Genomic DNA, 20,808 nt, shown 5'->3' on the forward strand with positions numbered 1-20,808 from the left:
TACTGTGACGCTATGAACATGAGTATACGAATATGTGTATATCTTCAAGAACCTGCTTTCAATTATTTTGTGCATGCAGTTATCCTATTTATTGGCTCTAGTTGAATTTATTTTATGTATCTAGGAGCTCATGTGTCAGGTGCATATATATTTATGATTATTATGTCTTCTTGTTAAATGGTTCCCTTTACCATTCTATAATGACCATTTTGTCCTTCTTTACCATTGTTGATTTAACGTCAATTTTATCTGATATGAGAATGGCTTGCTCTCTTTTAGCTTCTATTTGCATAAAACATTTTTTTTCCATCCTTTCACACTGTGCTTGTGTGTGTGTGTCCTGTGGTTTATCTCCTGGAGACAACAGATACTTGGATTGTGTTTTTTCACCCATGTATTTAGCCTACGTCTTTGGGGTAGTGCATTTGAATTGTTAATGTTAGGAGACAGAATTGATATGGTAGGATGCTGTTCTGTTTATCATGTTGCATAGGATCTTATTGCTTTGTAATACTGTTTAATAAGAATTGTGAGATTTTTACTTTTTGGGTGATTTACGCTGGTGGGTATCTATTGTGCCACTTCATGTATAATGCAATTCTGAGTATTTACATATGCTTCTCATAAAGGTTACAGCTTCCAGAGATTGATTTAATAAAAAACTGAGGCTTCGAGGGTAATAAAAAGTGAGACTCTGTCTCTAAAAAAAACAAAAAACAAAAAAACAAAACTGAGGTTAAATTCAGGTCCCAAACATAGAAACTTAAAATTTTCTTGAAATCCAATACAAATTTTAGATCTAAATAATCAACCTTAAAAGAAAATCACATAATTTAGTCTAAATCAGATTTTACTCTATTTCTACCTATGACAATACAAACTCTTCAGAATTTGTAAGATGGCAAAAGTTGACAATCACCTGAGAACAACTTTATTAATGACTAGATTAAGTCCTAAATCCATCAAGAAAAACCATCTAGGCTCGGCGCCTATAGCTCAAGTGGCCAAGGCGCCAGCCACATACACCAGAACGGGCAGGTTCGAATCCAGCCCAGGATCTGCTAAACAACAATGACAACTACAACCAAAAAATAGCTGGGCGTTGTGGTGGGTACCTGTAGTCCCAGCTACTTGGGAGGTTGAGGCAAGAGAATCGCATAAGCCCAGTAGTTGGAGGTTGCTTTGAGCTCTCAGCACTCTACCCAGGATGACAGTTTGAGGCTGTCTCAAAAAACAAACAAAAAAAAAAAAAAAAAAAGAAAGAAAGAAAAACCATCTAACACACTTAAAAAGAAATGGCATAGGCTGGGCATGGTGTCTCACACCTGTAAGCCCAGCACTTAGGACACTGAGGCGGGTCATGTCTAAAAATAGCCAGGTGTTGTGGCAGTAGTCCCAGCTACTTGGAAGGCTGAAGCAAGAGAATCGTTTGAGCCCAAGAGTTTGAGGTTGCTGTGAGCTATAACGTCACAGCACTCCACCAAGGGCGACAAAGTGAAACAAAAAACAAAACAAAAAAAGTGAAATAGCATACAACATTGGCACTTGTATGTCCTGACAAATAAATCAACAGCTCCTGGTCAAATTCCGAATACCCAAGAGAGATTTAAAAAGATAAACTATTATTGGGCAGCGCCTGTGGCTCAGTGAATAGGGCACCGGCCCCATATACCAAGGGTGGGGCGTTTGAACTGGCCCTGGCCAAACTGCAACAAAAAAAATAGCCAGGTCTTGTGGTGGGTGCCTGTAGTCCCAGCTACTCGGGAGGCTGAGGCAAGAGAATAGCCTAAGCCCAAGAGTTGGAGGTTGCTGTGAGTTGTGACACCACAGCACTCTACCAAGGCCAACAAAGTGAGACTCTGTCTCTAAAAAAAAAAAAGATAAACTATTATTTTCAATGTTGCCTGTAAACAGAGTTCAGCCAATCTTTAGATGATAAAGTTAAGATGAACATAACTGCAATCAATTGTTTGGGCTGGGGGTAGGTGGAAGGACTGAAGTAACCTGGGAATTGCAAAGGGTGAGAAGTAATCCAATTAACAGTAGTATTGAAAATGTGTAATCTTTAGCTCATACCTGTAATCCTAACACTCTTGAGGGCCAAGGCAGGTGGAGCTCAGGAGTTCCAGACCAGCCTGAGCAAGAGTGAGAACCTGCCTCTACTAAAATAGAAAAATTAGCCAGGCATTTGGCATGTGCCTATAGTCTCAGCTACTTGGATGCTGAGGCAAAAGGATTGCTTGAATCCAAGAGTTTGAGGTTGCTGTGAGCTACGATGACACCATGACACTCAACCCAGGGCAACAAAGTAAGACTGTCTCAAAAAAAAAAAAAAAATTAAAAAGTATAATCTTACAACAAAATGAATACCAATTTTAAAAAACCACTGGCATTTTCTTCCCCCAAACAGGGTACAGAGTCAATGTGGTAAATCTGATTTTTGGTAATATAAGCAACCACATGCCTGGAGCACTTAAACTTTCCAAAGCCTGAACATAAAAAGGTCTTCACGTGGGCGGCGCCTGTGGCTCAGTGAGCAGGGCGCTGGCCCCATATACCAAGGGTGGCGGGTTCTAAACCCGGCCCCGGCCAAACTGCAACAAAAAAAATAGCCGGGCATTATGGTGGGCGCCTGTAGTCCCAGCTACTCGGGAGGCTGAGACAGGAGAATCGCCTAAGCCCAGGAGTTGGAGGTTGCTGTGAGTTGTGTGACGCCACGGCACTCTACCGAGGGCAATAAAGTGAAACTCTGTCTCTACAAAAAAAAAAAAAGGTCTTCACGTAGTAATCTTCGTTAATATTTTATTTTTTTGAAACAGAATCTCACTCCGTCACCCTGCGTAGAGTGCCGTACCATCACAGCTCACAGCAACCTCAGACTCTCGGGCTGGAACAATTCTCTTGCCTCAGCCTCCTGAATAGCTGGGACTACAGGTGCCTGTCATACACCCAGCTATTTTTACAGACAAGGTCTTGCTCTTGTTCAGGCTGGTCTGGAACTCCTGAGCTCAGGTCATCTGTCCGCCTTGGCCTTCCAGATTGCTGGGATTACAGGCATGAGCCACTGTACCAGGCCTTCCATTAATATTTTAAATAAAAAAATAATAATAATGTAACCTTGCAACAGCCAGCAAATTTAAGTTCTTATTAATAACCTCTAGTTCTGGGCAGCGCCTGTGGCTCAGTTGGTAAGACGCCAGCCCCATATACCGAGGGTGGCAGGTTCAAACCTGGCCCCGGCTGAATTGCAACCAAAAAATAGCTGGGCGTTGTGGTGGGTGCCTGTAGGCCCAGCTACTCGGGAGGCTGAGTCAAGAGAATTGCTTAAGCCCAGGAGTTGGAGGTTGCTGTGAGCTGTGTGATGCCATGGCACTCTACCGAGAGCCATAAAGTGAGACTCTGTCTCTACAAAAAAAAAAATAATAATAATAACCTCTAGTTCTTATACATTCTGTCCATGGAAAGAGCTACATAATTGTGCCTTTTAAAGATGCAAATGAGGCGCACCTGGTCTCAATAGCTAGCACCTGCCTTGGGCTGTTGTCTCAGGGAAGGAAATTGAGAACGATCAGAAAGCCAGCCAATTCCTCATTTCTGCTGCCATGCTCATTCAGCCTGGAGTGCCTCTTTTCAACTGGAATAGGCTGGTCCCTAACATTTAAGACTAGATAGTTCATCGTAAACAAAGCCTATGCCAGCTGAGGAAAGGGGCCTTCAGAGCCGACAAAGAATTGGCCACACCAGCTTTTTCTTATCTCTGCTGTTCTTAAAGAAATTCCTACAAAAAAAAAAAAAAAAAAGAAAGAAATTCCTCTTAGGTGAGCCAAAGTCAGTGGCTCATTTTAACCTGGGGCAACTATTCACTGCTCTGGGAGTTTTCAGTCATCTAACCAGATTCTCATTATTCAGTTCTCATCCCTATAGCTCTCAGCCCCTGCGTGTGAAGTTCCTAGGGAAGCAGATGAAACTAATTAGAACAAAGTCCATCAAAGGAAATAAGCATTTTACTCACTGTCGTACAGAGCTCTCACCACAAACGTGGAAAAACTGTAGAGGAAATATTTCTATCACAGAGGGGTCCACAGTCATTGTCTTCCCCTTTTTAGCTCTCTGCCCCGACACCCTCAACTTGTCTTCACTGTGTTTCTTTTCCTTGAGGCACAAATATTTCTTTTCAGCTTGTTTTTGAGAAAGGCTTATTTTTATGATTTACCCAGTTAAGCATAAAATCAAGCTGTGCTTGGATAGAGAATAAAATTAAATAAACAGTCCTCTGAACATCCAGGAAATGGCTGCTGGGCTTTTGGTCTTCATGAAATTCCTGGGACAGCTGTACTCTCCTATGCTGGGTCCTCTTCATCCACTGCCTCATCGCTGTTGTTGGTGTTTTTCTTTTGCTCAGCCTCTGGCCCTGCAGGCAGAATGCTGGTGACCGTGCTAAGAAGAGCTTCGATCTGTTCCTCGGTCAGCCGCTCTTCACTCTCTTCCACCATCTGCAGAAGAAAAGAAACCCTCCAGTGGTTACACATGAGTATCACAGCCCTGATCCATCCCTGCCCTTCCTGCCCACATTTGAGAGGGTGAAGCCAACTCAACTTCTGGTAAGCCAACGTGACTGCTCAAAATGGTTCAGTGAAAAAACTGAGGCAGGACAGCATTTTTCTTTAAAGAACACAGTAACAGTTCTATACTCATCCACATACATATACAGACATCAATATGTTATGTTGTAAATGCAAAGAAAACTCACCTCTGGGAAGTGAAATGGCATTTTTATAAACTTTTGCATTTCACAAAAGCATATCTATAACTTAAAGAACTGTATCATTTGATGACTGCCCACTGTGTGCCAAATTGTTTACATCCTTCTTCTAATCCTAACACCCTAAGAGAGGGCCTCCATGTGCCTAGAACTGCATCTTCCATTCTCCATCTATTACTTCTTTTAACCCTCCTGACAATCCTAGTAAGGGGCAGAACTGGACTCCCACACCAGGCTGCCTGAGTCTAAAGCCCACAAGCAATACGCTCTGTGTGGCCTTGCTCATCTCCCAGGAGTGCAGGAGTCTGAGAAACGTGGGCCCGGACACAATCCCGCACTGCCCCTCAATGGTCCACATAAAGCCTGGTTTCTGACACGGTCCCAGTATTCTGAACGCAGAGATGACAACTACAATCACCAGGCTCACCTCTAATTCTATCACGTCAGCCACTTTTTAAGTGCAGTATACAAGCAGTCAAGTCACCCAAACAGGTTCACTTTCACTTGGTGGCATTAACCATCTATCACCTTTCTCAGCTAAAGGAGTGTGGGATCTTAGCCTGGGGCATTTCCCATGGCAATCTCTGAAATCTGGCAATAGGACCAAAAGAAGTTCTGAAAGAAGTTCTAGCAGATTTAAGTAAAACAGGACAACAGGCTAGGTTTGCAATCCTGAAAAGGCCCTCAGTCTGACTACTTTGCTTTACAGATGATGACAGTACAGAAGTTCAGGAGATCCAGTGACATGTCTAAGATCATACTGCAAACTCCTGACAAAACACTCGTCTCCTACTTTAGCCCCAAAATGTTTCCACAACTAGATGATAATCCTGGGTGTTCCAGCATAAGGAAGATCCTGTGTGAGCCAATGGGGGTCACTTTCCATCATGCTATGAAATAAAATGACCCTTTTCTAAAGAGTCAATGGCTCAATAAAATGTAAATTTTTACTGAACAAAAAACAGTCCTCAAAAATTCAATTTTAAAATCAGACGTGCAAAGTCAAGGTCTGTAAAAAAGCAGTAATCCAACACAGGCTGCCCTCAAAGAATGTAAGAGGAAGTAGGGAAACATCTGAAATTTGATTATTTAATCCAGAGAAGATGATCTCAAGAATATCTACAAGTTTATAAATAATCAGCATATGCGGCTGGTAAACAACCTCCCACCAGTATCCACATAGTGCTCCACAGTTCGTGAGGGGAATTGTGGAGTCACTGCCACCATAGCTTCTCAAGAGCCCTATACATAATGCCAGGACAATTTACATATGAGTAAGTAAAGGGTAAATATTCTAAAAAGAACATAATCTCACAGGAAGTAGGGATAAGAATCCCATGCCTTCTATCATTTCCCCTCCCAAAGATCTGTACAGCCAACTAGAGTCCACTGGTTTGAGTTGGGTTGTATGATTTTTGGGGGGGCCTTCTTAGAAAACCAGAGAGGCCACCTTTGTGCACTGCAATCTCTGGGTCTGGCAGTTGCAACACTGATCGTGTCAGCTAGATGTATTCCTAGCAATAGGTTCTATAATTCAAGCCTTTTTATAATCACCAAGTTACTAACAGGCATAGATGGCAGTACTGTTCAGGAAGTCATGGGGTTCACTGGCCTGTCTTGAGGCTAGAAGGCTAATGAAGTCATTTAGCTAATTATGCTAAATGAAGACCCAGTTGGGCATGCGAGAAGTCACAAGCCAACCTCCTTTCCTCAAAGACCCCCCTCAACCCCCTGAGTCACAAGCAGTTACCAGAGGATCACAACAGATCATAGCTGAGGCATACCTGAAGGGGTAAAGATACCTGGCTCCCAAGCGGGCACCCACAAATGGTGAATGCTAGGACTGTTTTCTGGACTCAAGGAGAGTAAATGGCTATGAGGTTAACATAGGGAACTTTTCAAGTGTTTTGCAAGTGCCATTCTTGTGAAACCCTCAGTTTTTTAGTGAGAGGAAATATTGCTATAAACCTTGGTAAATAATTTTGTAGCCAAATCCCAGGGTGGGAAAAATCTGGCTGTAAAATGGTTCACCTGTCTAAAATGGTCCAATTATATATATATAGATAGATAGATAGATTTTTTTTAAAGACAGAGTCTCATTTTGTCACCTTCGGTAGAGTGCAGTGGCATCACAGCTCACAGCAACCTCAAACTCCTGGGCCCAAGCAATTCTCTTACCTCAGCCTCCCAAGCAACTGGGACTACAGGTGCCCACCACAACGCCCAGCTATTTTTTACTTGTAACTGTCACTGTTACTTGGCAGGCACCAGGCTGGGTTCGAACCCACCAGCTCCAGAGTATATGGCTGGCACCCTAGCCGCTGAGCTATAGGCATCCCTACTTTGTAGAAAGGATAAGAGAACAATCTGAGGGGACATACCACATATCTTTCTTCTCACCAAAGAAAAGTACACAGCTTGGAGGAACAAAGCAAAGCTTCTGAATCAGACATACCCAGCCAGCCACTCATACTGGCTCTCTAGGAGAATGCGGGGAGAACACCCATTCCCTTCCAAGACCATGGTGAAGGCATTAAAAGTTACACAGACAATGACTGGCACCATGACCAATGCCCAAGTCCATGTCTGGCATATACTAGGCACCCTTAATAGCGGCTAATCTTCCCCAGTAATGATAGAGCTTTCTATGGGCTCTGGGATGAGGTCACACTAATCCTCCTCATCTCTTCTCTCCATCTGTCATTAAGCCACAAATAACATGTGCTGCTGATTAAAGTTGGAGGAGACATGACATGTGATCTTTAACCCAGAGGGATAGGCATTAGTTTCTTTCTGTTTTGTTTGTTTTTTTCTCTCCTCCGAGTTGAATCTCCAGCACAGTGTAAAGCATCAGAAGGATAAGGATACAAAAAAGAGGGATCTCTGTTTAGCATAAAGGCTAGTCAGTCCCCCAGACGGGCACCCTTTATGGAAGGAATTTTTCTAATTTAATTTTGGGTGCATTTTGAAGGGCAGAAACAACTTGAGGAAAACAATGATAGTTTCAGTCAAAAATTAAATATTCCAGGACCCTTTAAAAAATTTTTTTATAAGCTACTCTAAAGGACAGAGGTATTTTGACCAATTTCTTCCACTCTTTTCTAAAGAGTTTTCTAAAGGAAACTTGACAAAGAGCTAAACTTTTCTGAAATTGATTTTGGAAACAGCTTTATTTTCATTTTACTAATTCTCCAAATAGAAGTTAGATGGCCTGCTCGATATTTGTAGCTTTCTGCCCTGTAAAAAAGAAGAAACTGCCACGGCATGCAAATGTGTGGCCAGTTTATATCCCTGGACCTCATTTTTCCATTCCCCCTACACCATCTTTGGCTTTCTACTCCAGCTGCCTTCCCCAACTCTAAAGCACTGTGCCGCGACTACAACGTGGACTTTACAAATGACAGGGCTCCACAGAGTGATTTTATGCAGAGAAACTAGATGAGTCACATCTGTGGTTCAGGCAGTGAATTATGATAGGGGTGTGGATGGTGGACTGGAGAGGCCACACTGGACGCAGAAACGATGGTGAGAGAACAACTGTAAGAACTTTGTGGAGAAAGGATAACAGAAATTAAAACAGTACAGGAGAGAGGGAAGAAAGAACACAAAATAGAAGCAACAGAGCTTGGAGACTAAGTATGAGATACAAGAGAATGACTTCCAGGTCTCTGGCTTGGGAGCCCAGGCCAGGAGGGTGAGGGAGGAAGAGAGCACATGGGAAAGAGCACACAAGCTTCATTCACCAAGAAGGGAGGAAAAGGAAGAGCAGGGGCAAAGGGTGGGAGTGGGGGGAGATAAACTCCACCAGAGACATGTTGAGTTTAATGTTTTTATGTAACATCTGGTTGGCAACAACCCCTACAGGGAAGCAATGGCCAAAATGGCCTAGAACACCAGAGGAGATGAGAGCTGCCAAGTCATAGGCCCAAACCCAGTGGGAGGAATTAAATTTCCTCCATTCTTTTCTTTCCCTAAGTCCATACTAACTAGGACCAAACTGGTGAAGTCTCCTGCCTCTTAAACAATGGGTTGCTTGAACAGTCTTTTCAAAAAAACAAATGGCAGTTCCTGGCTGGACCATCCACAGCCTTTCTATTTCTCAGACCCAGAAAACACCCCCCTCAAGTTCAGGCCTCCTTTACTCACCAGCTGGATCTCAACAGCAGTCATAGGCCTGTGATTCAACAGCTGAAGCTTTTCAGCTCTGTCAAAAGAAAAGTATAAAGCAAGTAAAACTCTCACACCCTGAAGGAGTCTTGACCAAGCTGTTTAGAGAATATTTTGTCAAGTAAGAAAAATGGGAGGCTGGGGACAGTGGCTCACACCTGTAATCCTAGCACTGTGGGTGGCCAAGGCATAAAGATTGCCTGAGGCCAGGAGAGTTCAAGACCAGCCTAAGTAAAAGCAAGACCTTGTCCTACTAAAAACAGAAAAATTAGCAGTGTGTTGTGGTGGCACCTGTAGTCGCAGCAGTTTAGGGGGATGAGGTAGGAGGATCACTTCAGCTCAGGAGTTTGTGGTTGCAGTGAGCTAGGCTGACGCACTGCACTCCAGCCAGGATAACATAGCCAGATGCTGTCTCAAAAAAAATCCAAAATGAGAGAACCACTGGATCATAGCCCTCAGTTTCTTCAACTGTAAAATGAGAGAATGGAAACACGACAGTGTGTGTCAGTGACTCTTACCCAAGGCAACAGGTGTGTGTCAGAATCCTCAAAAGTACAGACGCGTGAGTATAAAGACACAGAGCAGCAATAGAGGTGCAGTTTTAAACAATTTATTTGACATTGACACAACACTTTTTATTTGGGAAATACTTAGAAAAGAATGTTTTATCAATCTAATTTATAGAAAGTAAAGATTAATAAAATCATCTTGTTTGGTTGGTTATTGCTTAGAATAAACAAAACAGGGACTAAAGGGGCAGGAGTTAATACACTACAGTGCTAACGCAAAAAGCTTACAATTAGTTGGGCAAAGAAGATAAATATGAACAGATTTTCACAGCAAAAGATTGATATAACAGTTAAACATAAAAATTATTTCTCATAAAGAAATATAGTTCACTGCCAAGAGGGTGTTTGAAACAATGATAGGACTTCAAAAAAAAGAAGGAATGAATGACTCCAAGCATTACCCCTGTGCAGTTGATAATGTTTTAAATTTCTTTCTCAGTCTGACTCTTGAGCTCCAGATCCATCTTTCAACTCTGATAAGTAATTATGGAGTTTAAAGATATTCTGGAATAAAGATGAACAAGCCACCATCCCACTGCTATGTGTTTGGGGAAGCAGTACAAGTTAGTTACCCACTCTCCCTAAGCCTCAGTTTCGTCATCTGTAAAACAGGAATAATAAAAGTACTTACTATCTCATGAGGAGATTCTGAGAGATGAAAACCTTACCATTATAGAGGGAGCAGCTACACTTTATTATGTGCTTTCCAAGTGGCAAGCACATTTAACCCTCAGACTAAACTGATACTAAGAAATACACACCTCGTCCAAGGTAACAAAGCTAGAAAATGGCAAAGTCACAGCTCATGTTCTTGACCATTATGTAGGTGATAACGGATGGAAAGAGTTCATCGTGATGTCTGTCCCACAATGATTCCTTCATAAACAACAGTCATTACTAAGGCAACTGTTGTCAAGTTCTGCTTTTCATAATCCCTCAAGTCCCTCAAAGATCTACTCTAGACTCAAAAAGGGAGACTTCATTGAGATGACCCTTGTTCTGGGCCACAAAGGATTTTCTAGGAACAAGAAATGGGAGGAATGTTGTTCAGGGCATGAACAACACAAGTAAACTCCCAGAGGAACAAAAGTTCATGGACTTTCAGTGAAGATTTAGAGAGGTGTGGGATGAGAGGTGGAAGACCATCTGGGACAAAATGGTAAGGGGCCCTATAAACAGGCTGGATATTCTTTGTAGATACCCAAGAGCAACCAAGGAAGAGAGCAATAAGCTCTGGCTGGTATTGCTAGCAGTTCTGGAAGACCCGAGAAAATGCAGGCAGAGGCAAGTGAGGAAAGCACTGTAATACTCCCAGGTGAGAGAAAAAGAGGTTGTGAACGTAGGCAACAGCAGCAGGGATGGCAGCAAGAGCCTAGACCCATGAAATGCTCCCAGCCACCCTCAAGTAAAGTCGACAGGACCTAACAACTGCCTAGATTGGGTGGAGGTTAAGTGGAGTGAAGGAACAAAGTCAAGATTAGCCTGAACATTTAGAAAAAATATATTATTTAAAATTAAACTTCAGTTTGTGGTACCTTTGTAATTACAAAGAGGTTTCTGCCAAAAAGACTATCTAGTTTGAGTTCTAATTTGGTCTAGAAAACAAAGCTAGATTTATCGGCAAGGACTTAACGTGAAACCAGGAGTGGATATTGTGACCCAGAGACCAACTGCAGTGGAAGTAGACCCAGGACAGAACTTGATAAAATACCTCCATTTAAGGGGCCAGGAGAAAAGACAGCAGAGAAGAAAGGAGAAAAAGGAGAAAGAGAAGGAGCAAAGACAGAACAAGAAAATCTGGGAAAAGACTGGTAGGCAACGAAGAGAGAAAACATTTCAGGACAAAGGTCTTGCCTGACTGCACTGGCGAAGACATAAAAAGTATAAAAGGTTGAGGAGAGGATGGGAAAGCAAAGTAGGTTGATAGTGTAGAAATCACTGGATTTGCCAAAGAAGAGATCGCTGGTGGCCTGTGCAAGCAGGTAAGTGGGATGACCATGGAGGAAACAGGCTCTTCACAGAAGTAAAGAAGCAATTACAGCCCAAGGAGGGGTCAGTTCAGAGGGAGAGTGAAGAACGTCCGCCAACCTGGGAAATAAGCATGTGGAGAGGCTGAAACTATAGAGGAAGGAAAGACCCTCAGAAACTGTGGCCCAAAGTTGCGGTGAAGGGGCTCATGTTCCACCGAGACCACAACCATGTGGAAAGAAAAATCAAATCCGAGAGGTTTCAGATGTGATGAGTTCCTTCTGGGTCGTTTTCTTAGTGCAGCAGAAATGAAGTTAGCACCTAAGGAGTCTCCATGTCAAGAGGGATATCTGGTAAAGCATTGGTTCTCAACCTTCCTAATGCCGCGGCCCTTTAATACAATTCCTGTGGGTGGCGACTCATAGGTTGAGAACCGCTGTGGTAAAGGGACTAAACACACACCCTCCCACGCTGCATGTTTCAGTCTAGGGTGTGTGTAGGGGAGAAACAAATGCTTCCTGCTGCCTTCATAACCAAGCCTATTTCGCTGTCTCTGCTTTTCTCCCTGGCTTCTCAACTCCCTGCACCTTAGTTCCTGCCCCAAGTGACCACCAAAACTGTTCTTGCTGAAGGGTCCAGTACTCTCCACATGGACAAATCTAGTGGAGACTTTTCTGTCCGAATCTATCCTGTCTCTGTGGTATCTGACATCATTGATTGTGCCTTCCTTAACACTGTCTACCCTCACAGCTTCCACAATATACTTCTTCTCAATTCTCTTATCTTTCTGATGATTCCTTTTTTACTTTTTTTTTCTCCTTCTGCTTGCCTCTGGTATTCTCATGGTGCCACCTTTCATCTTCTGACCCTTTTACTGAGTTCCTCATCCAAACCTCACAATCTTTTTTTTTTTTTTTTGTGGTTTTTGGCCGGGGCTGGGTTTGAACCCGCCACCTCCGGCATATGGGACCGGCGCCCTACTCCTTGAGCCACAGGCGCTGCCCCAAACCTCACAATCTTAATCGTTAATACAGGTTTTAACCAAGAAACCCATGCTTTCATGCTATGTAAGCTGTACCCCAGACCTTTGTAGCCAAATACCTGCTAAACATCTCCAAAGATGATTTGGAGGAAGTAACATGTTATAGAAAAAAATGACATGGGACATAGTGTCAAAGTGACTTAGTGTTGAGTCCTAACGCCAGTATTCTGCTGAATAAGGCTGAAAAAACCAAACATGATTTCTACCCTACCTTCAGGGATTCTAGTAATGGAGCAAATTAATGGAGGCCTAGTTTGCACTAAAAGACTTGGACCAGTTAAGGACCGTTCAAGGGAGATTCTTGAATTTCCTCTGCCTGAGAAAATGGTAGAGAAAAATTTGACTGGGGATATTCAAACACAAGGATTAAAGTTCATTTTATAAATATGATGTTGTCTGAAACTGCACTAGCTAGCACAAAATGGTCCAGGTCTTGATAATATTTGGCAAGCAGTCCCCTGAGTCACCAGGCACTGAGCATATTCAAATTGCAATGGCTGCCAACTCCCACAGCAGCCAGTCTCCAGTCACAGAGAAAGAAGGCTGCCGGCTCCCTCTACTGGCTGTTGTAGAACAATACACCCCCACTGCAGCTTTCACTCCTGGCAGTCACGAAAACAAACATTTTATTAAAGGTAGAGACATTAAAAGGTCTCAGAGGACTTTATACATCCTTAATTTCAGTATCACAAGTGGAAAAAAGGAGCTGAAATTCATATCTCTCTGAACATTATAGTCTGCTTTAAAGTTCTATTGATTATGGCCATTATGAATCAGTATTTGTAAGTTTCTTAAACAGTAACAGCCAGACCCACTATTTGTAGTGAAAAAGATATGGGGGGCAGTGCCTGTGGCTCAGTGAGTAGAGCACAGGCCCCATATACCGAGGGTGGCAGGTGCAAACCTGGCTAAACTGCAACAAAAAAATAGCCGGGCATTATGGCGGGTGCCTGTAGTCCCAGCTACACAGGAGGCTGAGGCAAAAGAATCACCTAAGCCCAAGAACTGGAGGTTGCTGTGACCTGTGACAGCACAGCACTCTCCCATGGGCAATAAAGTGAGACTCTGTCTCCAAAAAAAAAAAAAAAGATATATAGAGACTAGGAAGTCATATACCAGCCTGCACAAATAGCTGAGAAAAGACTTTAATAATCAACCATTAAGGGATGGACATGGTGGCTAACACCTGTAATCCTAGCACTTTGAGAGGACAAGGCAGGAAGAACTCCTGAAGACAAAAGTTTGAGACCAGACTGGACAACATAGAGAGACCCCTGTCTCTATAAAAAATAGAAAAATTCGCCAGGTGTGGTGGTCTATGCCTGTAGACCCAGCTACTTAGGAGGCTGAGGCGGGAGGTTCACTTGAGCCCAGGAGTCTGAGGCTGTATAGTAAGCTAGGATTGCCACCGCTGCACTCTAGCTCAGGCAACAGAGCAATATCCTGTCTTCAAGAAAAAGAAAAGAGAAGAGAATCAACCATTATGACAAGTTGGATTAAGTCCACTAAAACCTATCTCTCCAGTGATTATAATGAAAAATCTCTGGACAAAATGCAGAAGTAATAACTGAGGACTATGAAAAGTAAAAAAAGTGGGTGGAGTGAAGAGAAGAAAACTTGAACTAGTTGGAATGAAAGATGGTTGTGAGTTTCTTGGGGTTGCCCTCCCCTTTTCTCTCAGCCCGGGGTAGGCACTTGGTAGAGTTGTGGCTGTGGTTCCCACAAGCAGCTAAAACTCCAACAGAAATCCCATTACTCTGGCTACATGATTGAGAAAGAGGGCCCTGAAATCTAAAGAACCAGGAGAAGCTTTCAATTCAAGTGCAACTCCCAGATGGCCACCACCAGATGTAGCCAGAAGGGGAGCTCTTCTGGTCCAAAGAGTGTCAAAATATCCCTTTTTTCCCTTTCCCCTTTTTTCCCTCTCCCTGCTTTGCCCCTAGGGCAGCTCTAGTAACAATCACTCAGGAGCAGTTAAAACTTGAGAAAAATCCAGTACTTACGGCTAGAGGGACAGAAACAGGTCCTATGTGGGCCAGAGTGTGGGGTATTCCTAGAGAGTAGAACTGGAGAAGGTGACTCCTCTAAATTTGAGTGCCAATCAACACAAATAATAGGTTCACCCCGAGCTATTTATTCATGTGCAGAACAGCCCCCAAATAGTATACATCAAACAGACCCAGGAGAGAAAAAGACACTGAGAAGTAAGTTAAACCAACACTCTAGTCTCATATGCAGTAGGGCAAAGGTTTTAAAAACTAAATTAACACTGAAACCCTTGTCCCTGGAAGGCAAGAATGACTTGAGATCTGAATCTAACTGCCTGGTAAAACTAAAAAAGCAGTATTAACCAGAAGCTTTTGACAGGACCCGGAGACTAAACAATATTCAAAAGGACAGGATACAATCTAAAATTATTTCAACCAGGAAAATATGACTCATTCTCAAGGAAAAAGATAATCAACAGTTGCCAAGCCTATGATGACCCAGATGTTAGAATTATCAAAGACTTTAGTTATTATAACATGGAGTAAAAGTAAATATTCCTGAAATGAATGGAATAGAAATTTCTCTATAAAAAATAAAGAAATAACAACTTTAGAATTGAAAAATACCTGCTACCAAAAAAAAAATCACTGGTAGGCTTAATAACAGAACGAAGATGACAGAAGAATAAGAATCTGTGAGTTTACAGACAGATCAATAGAAATTATCCCATTTGAACAAGGAAAAGAAACAAACAAACAACAAAGAGAGCCTTGGAGACCTGTACAACAGTATCAAAGGTCTAACCATTGTGGTTTTAGAGTTCAAGAAAGAGAGGAGAAAGAGATTGGGGCAGAAAAAAAATATTTCAAGAATGAATAGTTAAGAAACTAAATTCACATGATCGAGAAGCTCGGCAAACATAGATTTAAAAAAACTAAACATATCATAATCAAACTATTGAAGATCAAAGATAAAAAGAATCTTGAAAGCAGCCAGAGGAAAATTATACGTTCGTATTTGAGTGATTACAGATTTCTCATCAGAAACCATGAATAGCCAGAAGACACAGAAATGACATCCTTAAAGTTCTGAAAGTAAAGACCATTCAACCCACTGAAATTATCTTTCAGGGATGAAAGACAATAATGACATTATCAGCTGAACAAACTCGAGTATTTGTAGCCAGTGAACCTATTCTAGGAGAAGTGCTAAAGAAAGTTCTTTGGGGGCGGCGCCTGTGGCTCAGTCGTAAGGCGCCGGCCCCATATACCGAGGGTGGTGGGTTCAAACCCAGCCCCGGCCAAACTGCAACCAAAAAAATAGCCGGGCGTTGTGGCGGGCGCCTGTAGTCCCAGCTACTCGGGAGGCTGAGGCAAGAGAATCGCTTAAGCCCAGGAGTTGGAGGTTGCTGTGAGCTGTGTGAGGCCACGGCACTCTACCGAGGGCCATAAAGTGAGACTGTCTCTACAAAAAAAAAAAAAAAAAGAAAGAAAGTTCTTTGGGTGAAGTAAATAAGAGGGAAATGGAATTCCAGGAATAAAGAGCAAAGACTACTTTTGTTCTTTGAAGTTCTTTAAAATATGTAAATGCATAGAACTTAAATGTTAAGAAAACAAATTGTATTTTCAATATATGTAGATTACATGTTATAACATCTACAACTATAACGTAAGAGAGAGAAAGGAAGGAGATATATATACATTTTATTTAAAGTGGTAAAATAGTTCTAACTCTGGACTGTAAATGGCTAGGTATGCATAGTATTATCCCGACAGCAACCACTAAAAACCAAAAATATAAAAAAATTTATGGCTAAGAATCTATTCAGGGGTGTCCTTTTTTCTTTTCTGTTGCACACTGGAAGATTAAGAGTTATCTTGGGCCACAATTAAATACACAACCACCAATGAAAGCTGATCAGCAAAAGAAACCATGAGGCTCGGCACCCATAGCACTGTTATAGTGCCAGCCACATACACCGAGGCTGGTGGGTTCAAAACCCAGCCAGGGCCAGCTAAACAACAATGACAAATGCAAGAAAAAAATACCTGGGCATAGTGGCAGGCACCTGTAATCCCAGCTACTTAGGAGACTGAGGCAAGAGAACTGCTTAAACCCAAGAGTTGGAGGTTGCTGTGAGCTGTGACATGACAGCACTCTACTTAGGGTGGCATAGTGAGACTACCTCAAAAAAAAAAAAAAAAAAAAAAAAAAGATCCATGCATTTTTTTTTTTTTTTGCTATATCCACCACCACAGATAAGCAAAACAGTCCTCAAATAACTGCCACAGGTAGAACACCCCTGCTACATCTTTGTAGACTAAAGAATTAGAAACAGGCTAAGTGCAGTGGCTCACACCTATAATGCTAGGACTTCGGGGGGCCAAAGTGGACGACCACTTGAGGTCAGGAGTTCGAGAACAGCATCAGCAAAAATAGAAAAATTAGCCAGGCATGGTGGTGGTGCACACCTGTAGTCCCAGGTACTCAGAGGTTGAGGTAGGAGGATCCCTTGAGCTCAGGAGCTTGAGGTTGCAGTGAGAAATGATGATGCCACTGCAATCCAGCCTAGGTGACAGAGACTGTCTCAAAACAAACAAAACAAAACAAAAAAAGAACAAAAACCATATAAATATCTCAACACATACAGAAAAGTGACAAAATTCAACATCTAATATTAGCAATTTGAAATTCTTAAACTGGGTAAAGGTTATCCATGAAAAATCTAAACTAGCATCATATTTAATGGTGAAACCAGATGCTTTCCCCTAAAATCAGGAATGAGGCAAGGATGTCTGCTTTCACCAGTCCTATTCAACATCATAATGGAGGGCAAGAAAGGCAAGAAAAAGAAAAAAAAAAAAAAAGGCATTCAGATTAGAAAGGAATAAAATTCTGTGTATGCAAACATTAATGACTGTCTACACAGAAAATCATAAGGAATATACTGAAAAGGCTTCCAGAACTAATTAAGTCCATCTACCAAGATCAACATAGACTAGTCAGTTATATTTCTCTATATTAGCAATGAACAACTGGAAACTAGTACCATTTACAACAGCACTACAAATTATGAAATACTTAGGTATAAATCTAAAAAACAAACAAACAAAAAAAAAACCCAGAACATGTATGCTATAGTTTTCATGGATGGGAAGATTCCAATATTGTCTGAGATTAAGGGGATTAAAGTTATTATGGAAGTAGCTAAAGATGAGAGGGGCTCAGTTTTCCATAACACTGAATTGTAAAAAGTACTCTGGCCTCTTGCTGTGGAGAGCAGATTTCTATGGGACCCTGTGTTAGAAAAGTCTGGTTGTACTGTTTGCTGCCATGCTGTCTCATCTAGTACCTTTGGAAGAGGCATACCAGAGAGAACAAGGAATGTCAAAAAATCTGTAATTCAAGATTTTTTTAAAATCTGATTTTGCTTCTTCCCCCTTACTGAAAGTTGGAAGAATTTTTAAAGCTCTGGAAAAGAGAGCAAAGATTAATCTACCTTGCAATGTGGAAAGTCTATTAAATGGCAGTGTCTTTGAATAGTGTATAAAGCATGGATTTGCATTTCAGAATATTTAGCTAGAACCAGTTTTATTAACATTAGCAGTTCTGGAACATGATTGTCTGTGGATCATCTCCTTTAGTGTGTAAATGTGTTGCCCTTTGCCTACTTTGTCTACCTGTCTCACACAGAAATAGGCAACCTCTGAGAGCTGTTAACTGTTATGTTACAGAAGGCTGCTTACCATTCTCTTGCATTGTGAAACGAGTTATCTGTCATTTTGCAATGTAAATTGCTGGCAAATGCTTTATAGTTGACAGCATTGCTTTAAATTATGCCCCTCCCAATATGTTTGACGTCTGGACTGGCCTCCTGGCAAAAGGAATAAGAAGAATCAAAACCAGAGAATGTTTTTCTTTTTTAATGTTTTTAATTCTCTTTTAGCCCAGTGTACTACGTCAGTCAGGAGGCATCTGAGGGAACAAACAAACACCAAAATTCTTTTAAAATTGATTTCCATATTCCATTGTTTGTCAAACCCCTTAGATCACTGGTTCTCAACCTTCCTAATGCTGCAGCCCTTTAATCCAGTTCCTGTGGGTTGCGGCCGCTGCCTTAGATACTACAAAATAAGTCTTGCAGATGCTTTCATGCTTTAAATTCATCTGGATAAAGAAATCAATTATTTGAAGTTGCATTTTTATCTCTGCCTAGTTCTAAGCAAAACTATTTGTGACTCACAAAATTCCATGGGAATCAAAATCCAGCAGATGTCTCCTGTTTAGACTTAGCCCTAACTCCTTAACATCTGTAGCAAGGGCTGCAAAGTACAACCCCCCAAAAAGAGCAAGATCATTTATCTGGAATTCAAGTCACCTATGTTCTATCTAGTCCATATTGGTTACTATATACAAACCCTAATTAAGGAAGTAACTTTTTCAGGGAAGATGGGAGAGAATTTAAAAGGCAACAACTTTTGAGCCCCCCCGCCCCCCAAATCTTGGCCTTGTACTGTTCTAGCACTTTCTCCCCCACCTTTTGTGAGATAAGAGGGTACTGCTGGTATAGTAGAAAAGCAAGAAAGGAGCCTAAGTGAAATTTTGTATCTAGCTAAAGAGTGACTAAGAAGTGACTAAGAGTCTACTTTGCCAACCTTAGACTGCTGTGCCTGGTGCCACATGCTTATGGGTCCCTCTTAAAACATAGACTTAAAATTCCAAGTATTAATGAAGAATAGCCTCTGATGAGGAATGGCACTTAAAACTATCTGGGATACCACTATCAGATGGTCTTACAGAGGCAGCTGTTCAGTTTCAGTGCTTAACTCTTGAATAGGAATTGTTTTTTTTTTTTCTTTTTTGCAGTTTTTGGCCAGGGTCGGGTTTGAACCTGCCACCTCTGGCATATGGAGCCAGCGCCCTACTCCTTGAGCCACAGGTGCCACCCTTGAATAGGAATTGTTAAAAATGGAAATATACTCTAAGGACAAAGCCTATTTGTTTTTTTGTTTTTTGTTTTTCAATCCCTCAATACCATTATAAGCAGCATTGTTAACTATTGGAAAACATTTTCAGATTCTTTCTGATACTGAGTGGTTTTTTTTTTTTATTTTCTCTATACATATACATGGGTTTATTTGGTTTCCACTTTTGGCCTTCACAAAATTAAAAAGGCTTAACATTTAATAACAATAACAATGTTTGAGATCAGGACTAGAAACAAAAACCTTGTAAAGAATGAAGATAAATACATTCAGAAAAGAAATCTGACAACTGCTGCAACGAAATATTGAGCAATAATGATAATAATGCAAAAAAAGTAACATTCACATTGTCAGATAAGAGTATGTCTATTACAGAATGCTTTGACTCTGAGGTTCAGTATAGTCATCAGTTAACTTCCTATTGTTTTTTCCAAAGTCTCAAAAAATAGACAACTTTTATAAATAAAAATAAAAGATAGTTTCAAAAAACAGATCATGCCAAATCTTATAGACAATAGAAAAAAAAGAAATACTTCAAAATCATTCTACTTCATCTGGATACACCTGATATTAAAATTGGAAAAAATATATTATTATAAAGGGAAATTACAAACATATTTCACTTATAAATGAACATGCAATATCCTAAACAATATATTAACAAGTTGAATTAAAAATTAATATTCAAGTAATATACCTTGGTCAAAATTAAATCCAATTTATGTGAGAATTAGTCACTATTTTCTTTTCCTTTCCCTCACCCCCTCCCTCCTTCTCTGTCTGCTCTCCCCTTCCCCCATGCCCCAACGTGTCATTAATTGTCCTATCAAAGTTTAATACATAAGATTCATGCTTCTCCATTCCTGTGATGCTTCACTAAGAATAATGTGTTCTACCTCCATCCAGGTTAATACAAATGCTGCAAAATCTCCATTTTTTTAAATGGCTGAATAGTATTCCATGGTATACATATACCACAGCTTGCCAATCCATTCCTGGGTTGAGGGGCATTTAGGCTGTTGCCACATTTTAGCGATTGTAAATTGAGCTGCAATAAACAGACTAGTACAAGTGTCTTTATAATAAAAGGGTTTTTTTCCTTCTGGATAGATGGCTAGTAATGGAATTGCAGGATAAAACAGGAGGTCTAGGTTGAGTTCTTTAAGGTTTCTCCATACTTCCTTCCAAAAGGGTTGTATTACTTTGCAGTCCCACCAGCACTGTAAAAGTGTTCCTTTCTCTCCACATCCATGCCAGCATCTACAATTTTGAGATTTTGTGATATGGGTCATTCTCCCTGGAGTTAGATGATATCTGAGGGTGGTT

At 41.2% G+C, this 20,808-nt stretch overlaps 1 protein-coding gene across 4 annotated transcripts in view; it reads right to left on the reverse strand.

The window, feature by feature from the left end:
* Window positions 1-3,986: 3,986 nt before the first annotated feature.
* CRCP (CGRP receptor component) overlaps window positions 3,987-20,808 on the reverse strand; it is a 42,741-nt gene continuing 25,919 nt past the window's right edge. For all 4 annotated transcript variants that reach the window (XM_053555191.1, XM_053555188.1, XM_053555187.1 and 1 more), the window contains 2 exons: window positions 8,909-8,966; window positions 3,987-4,493 (listed from right to left, as the gene is read on the reverse strand). In XM_053555191.1, the coding sequence (XP_053411166.1) occupies window positions 4,341-4,493; window positions 8,909-8,966 (211 nt within the window). In that variant the 3' untranslated portion in view covers window positions 3,987-4,340. The remainder of the gene's footprint in view (window positions 4,494-8,908; window positions 8,967-20,808) is intronic.

Source organism: Nycticebus coucang, chromosome 12 (genome assembly GCF_027406575.1).
Source record: "Nycticebus coucang isolate mNycCou1 chromosome 12, mNycCou1.pri, whole genome shotgun sequence".
NCBI lineage: Eukaryota > Metazoa > Chordata > Mammalia > Primates > Lorisidae > Nycticebus > Nycticebus coucang.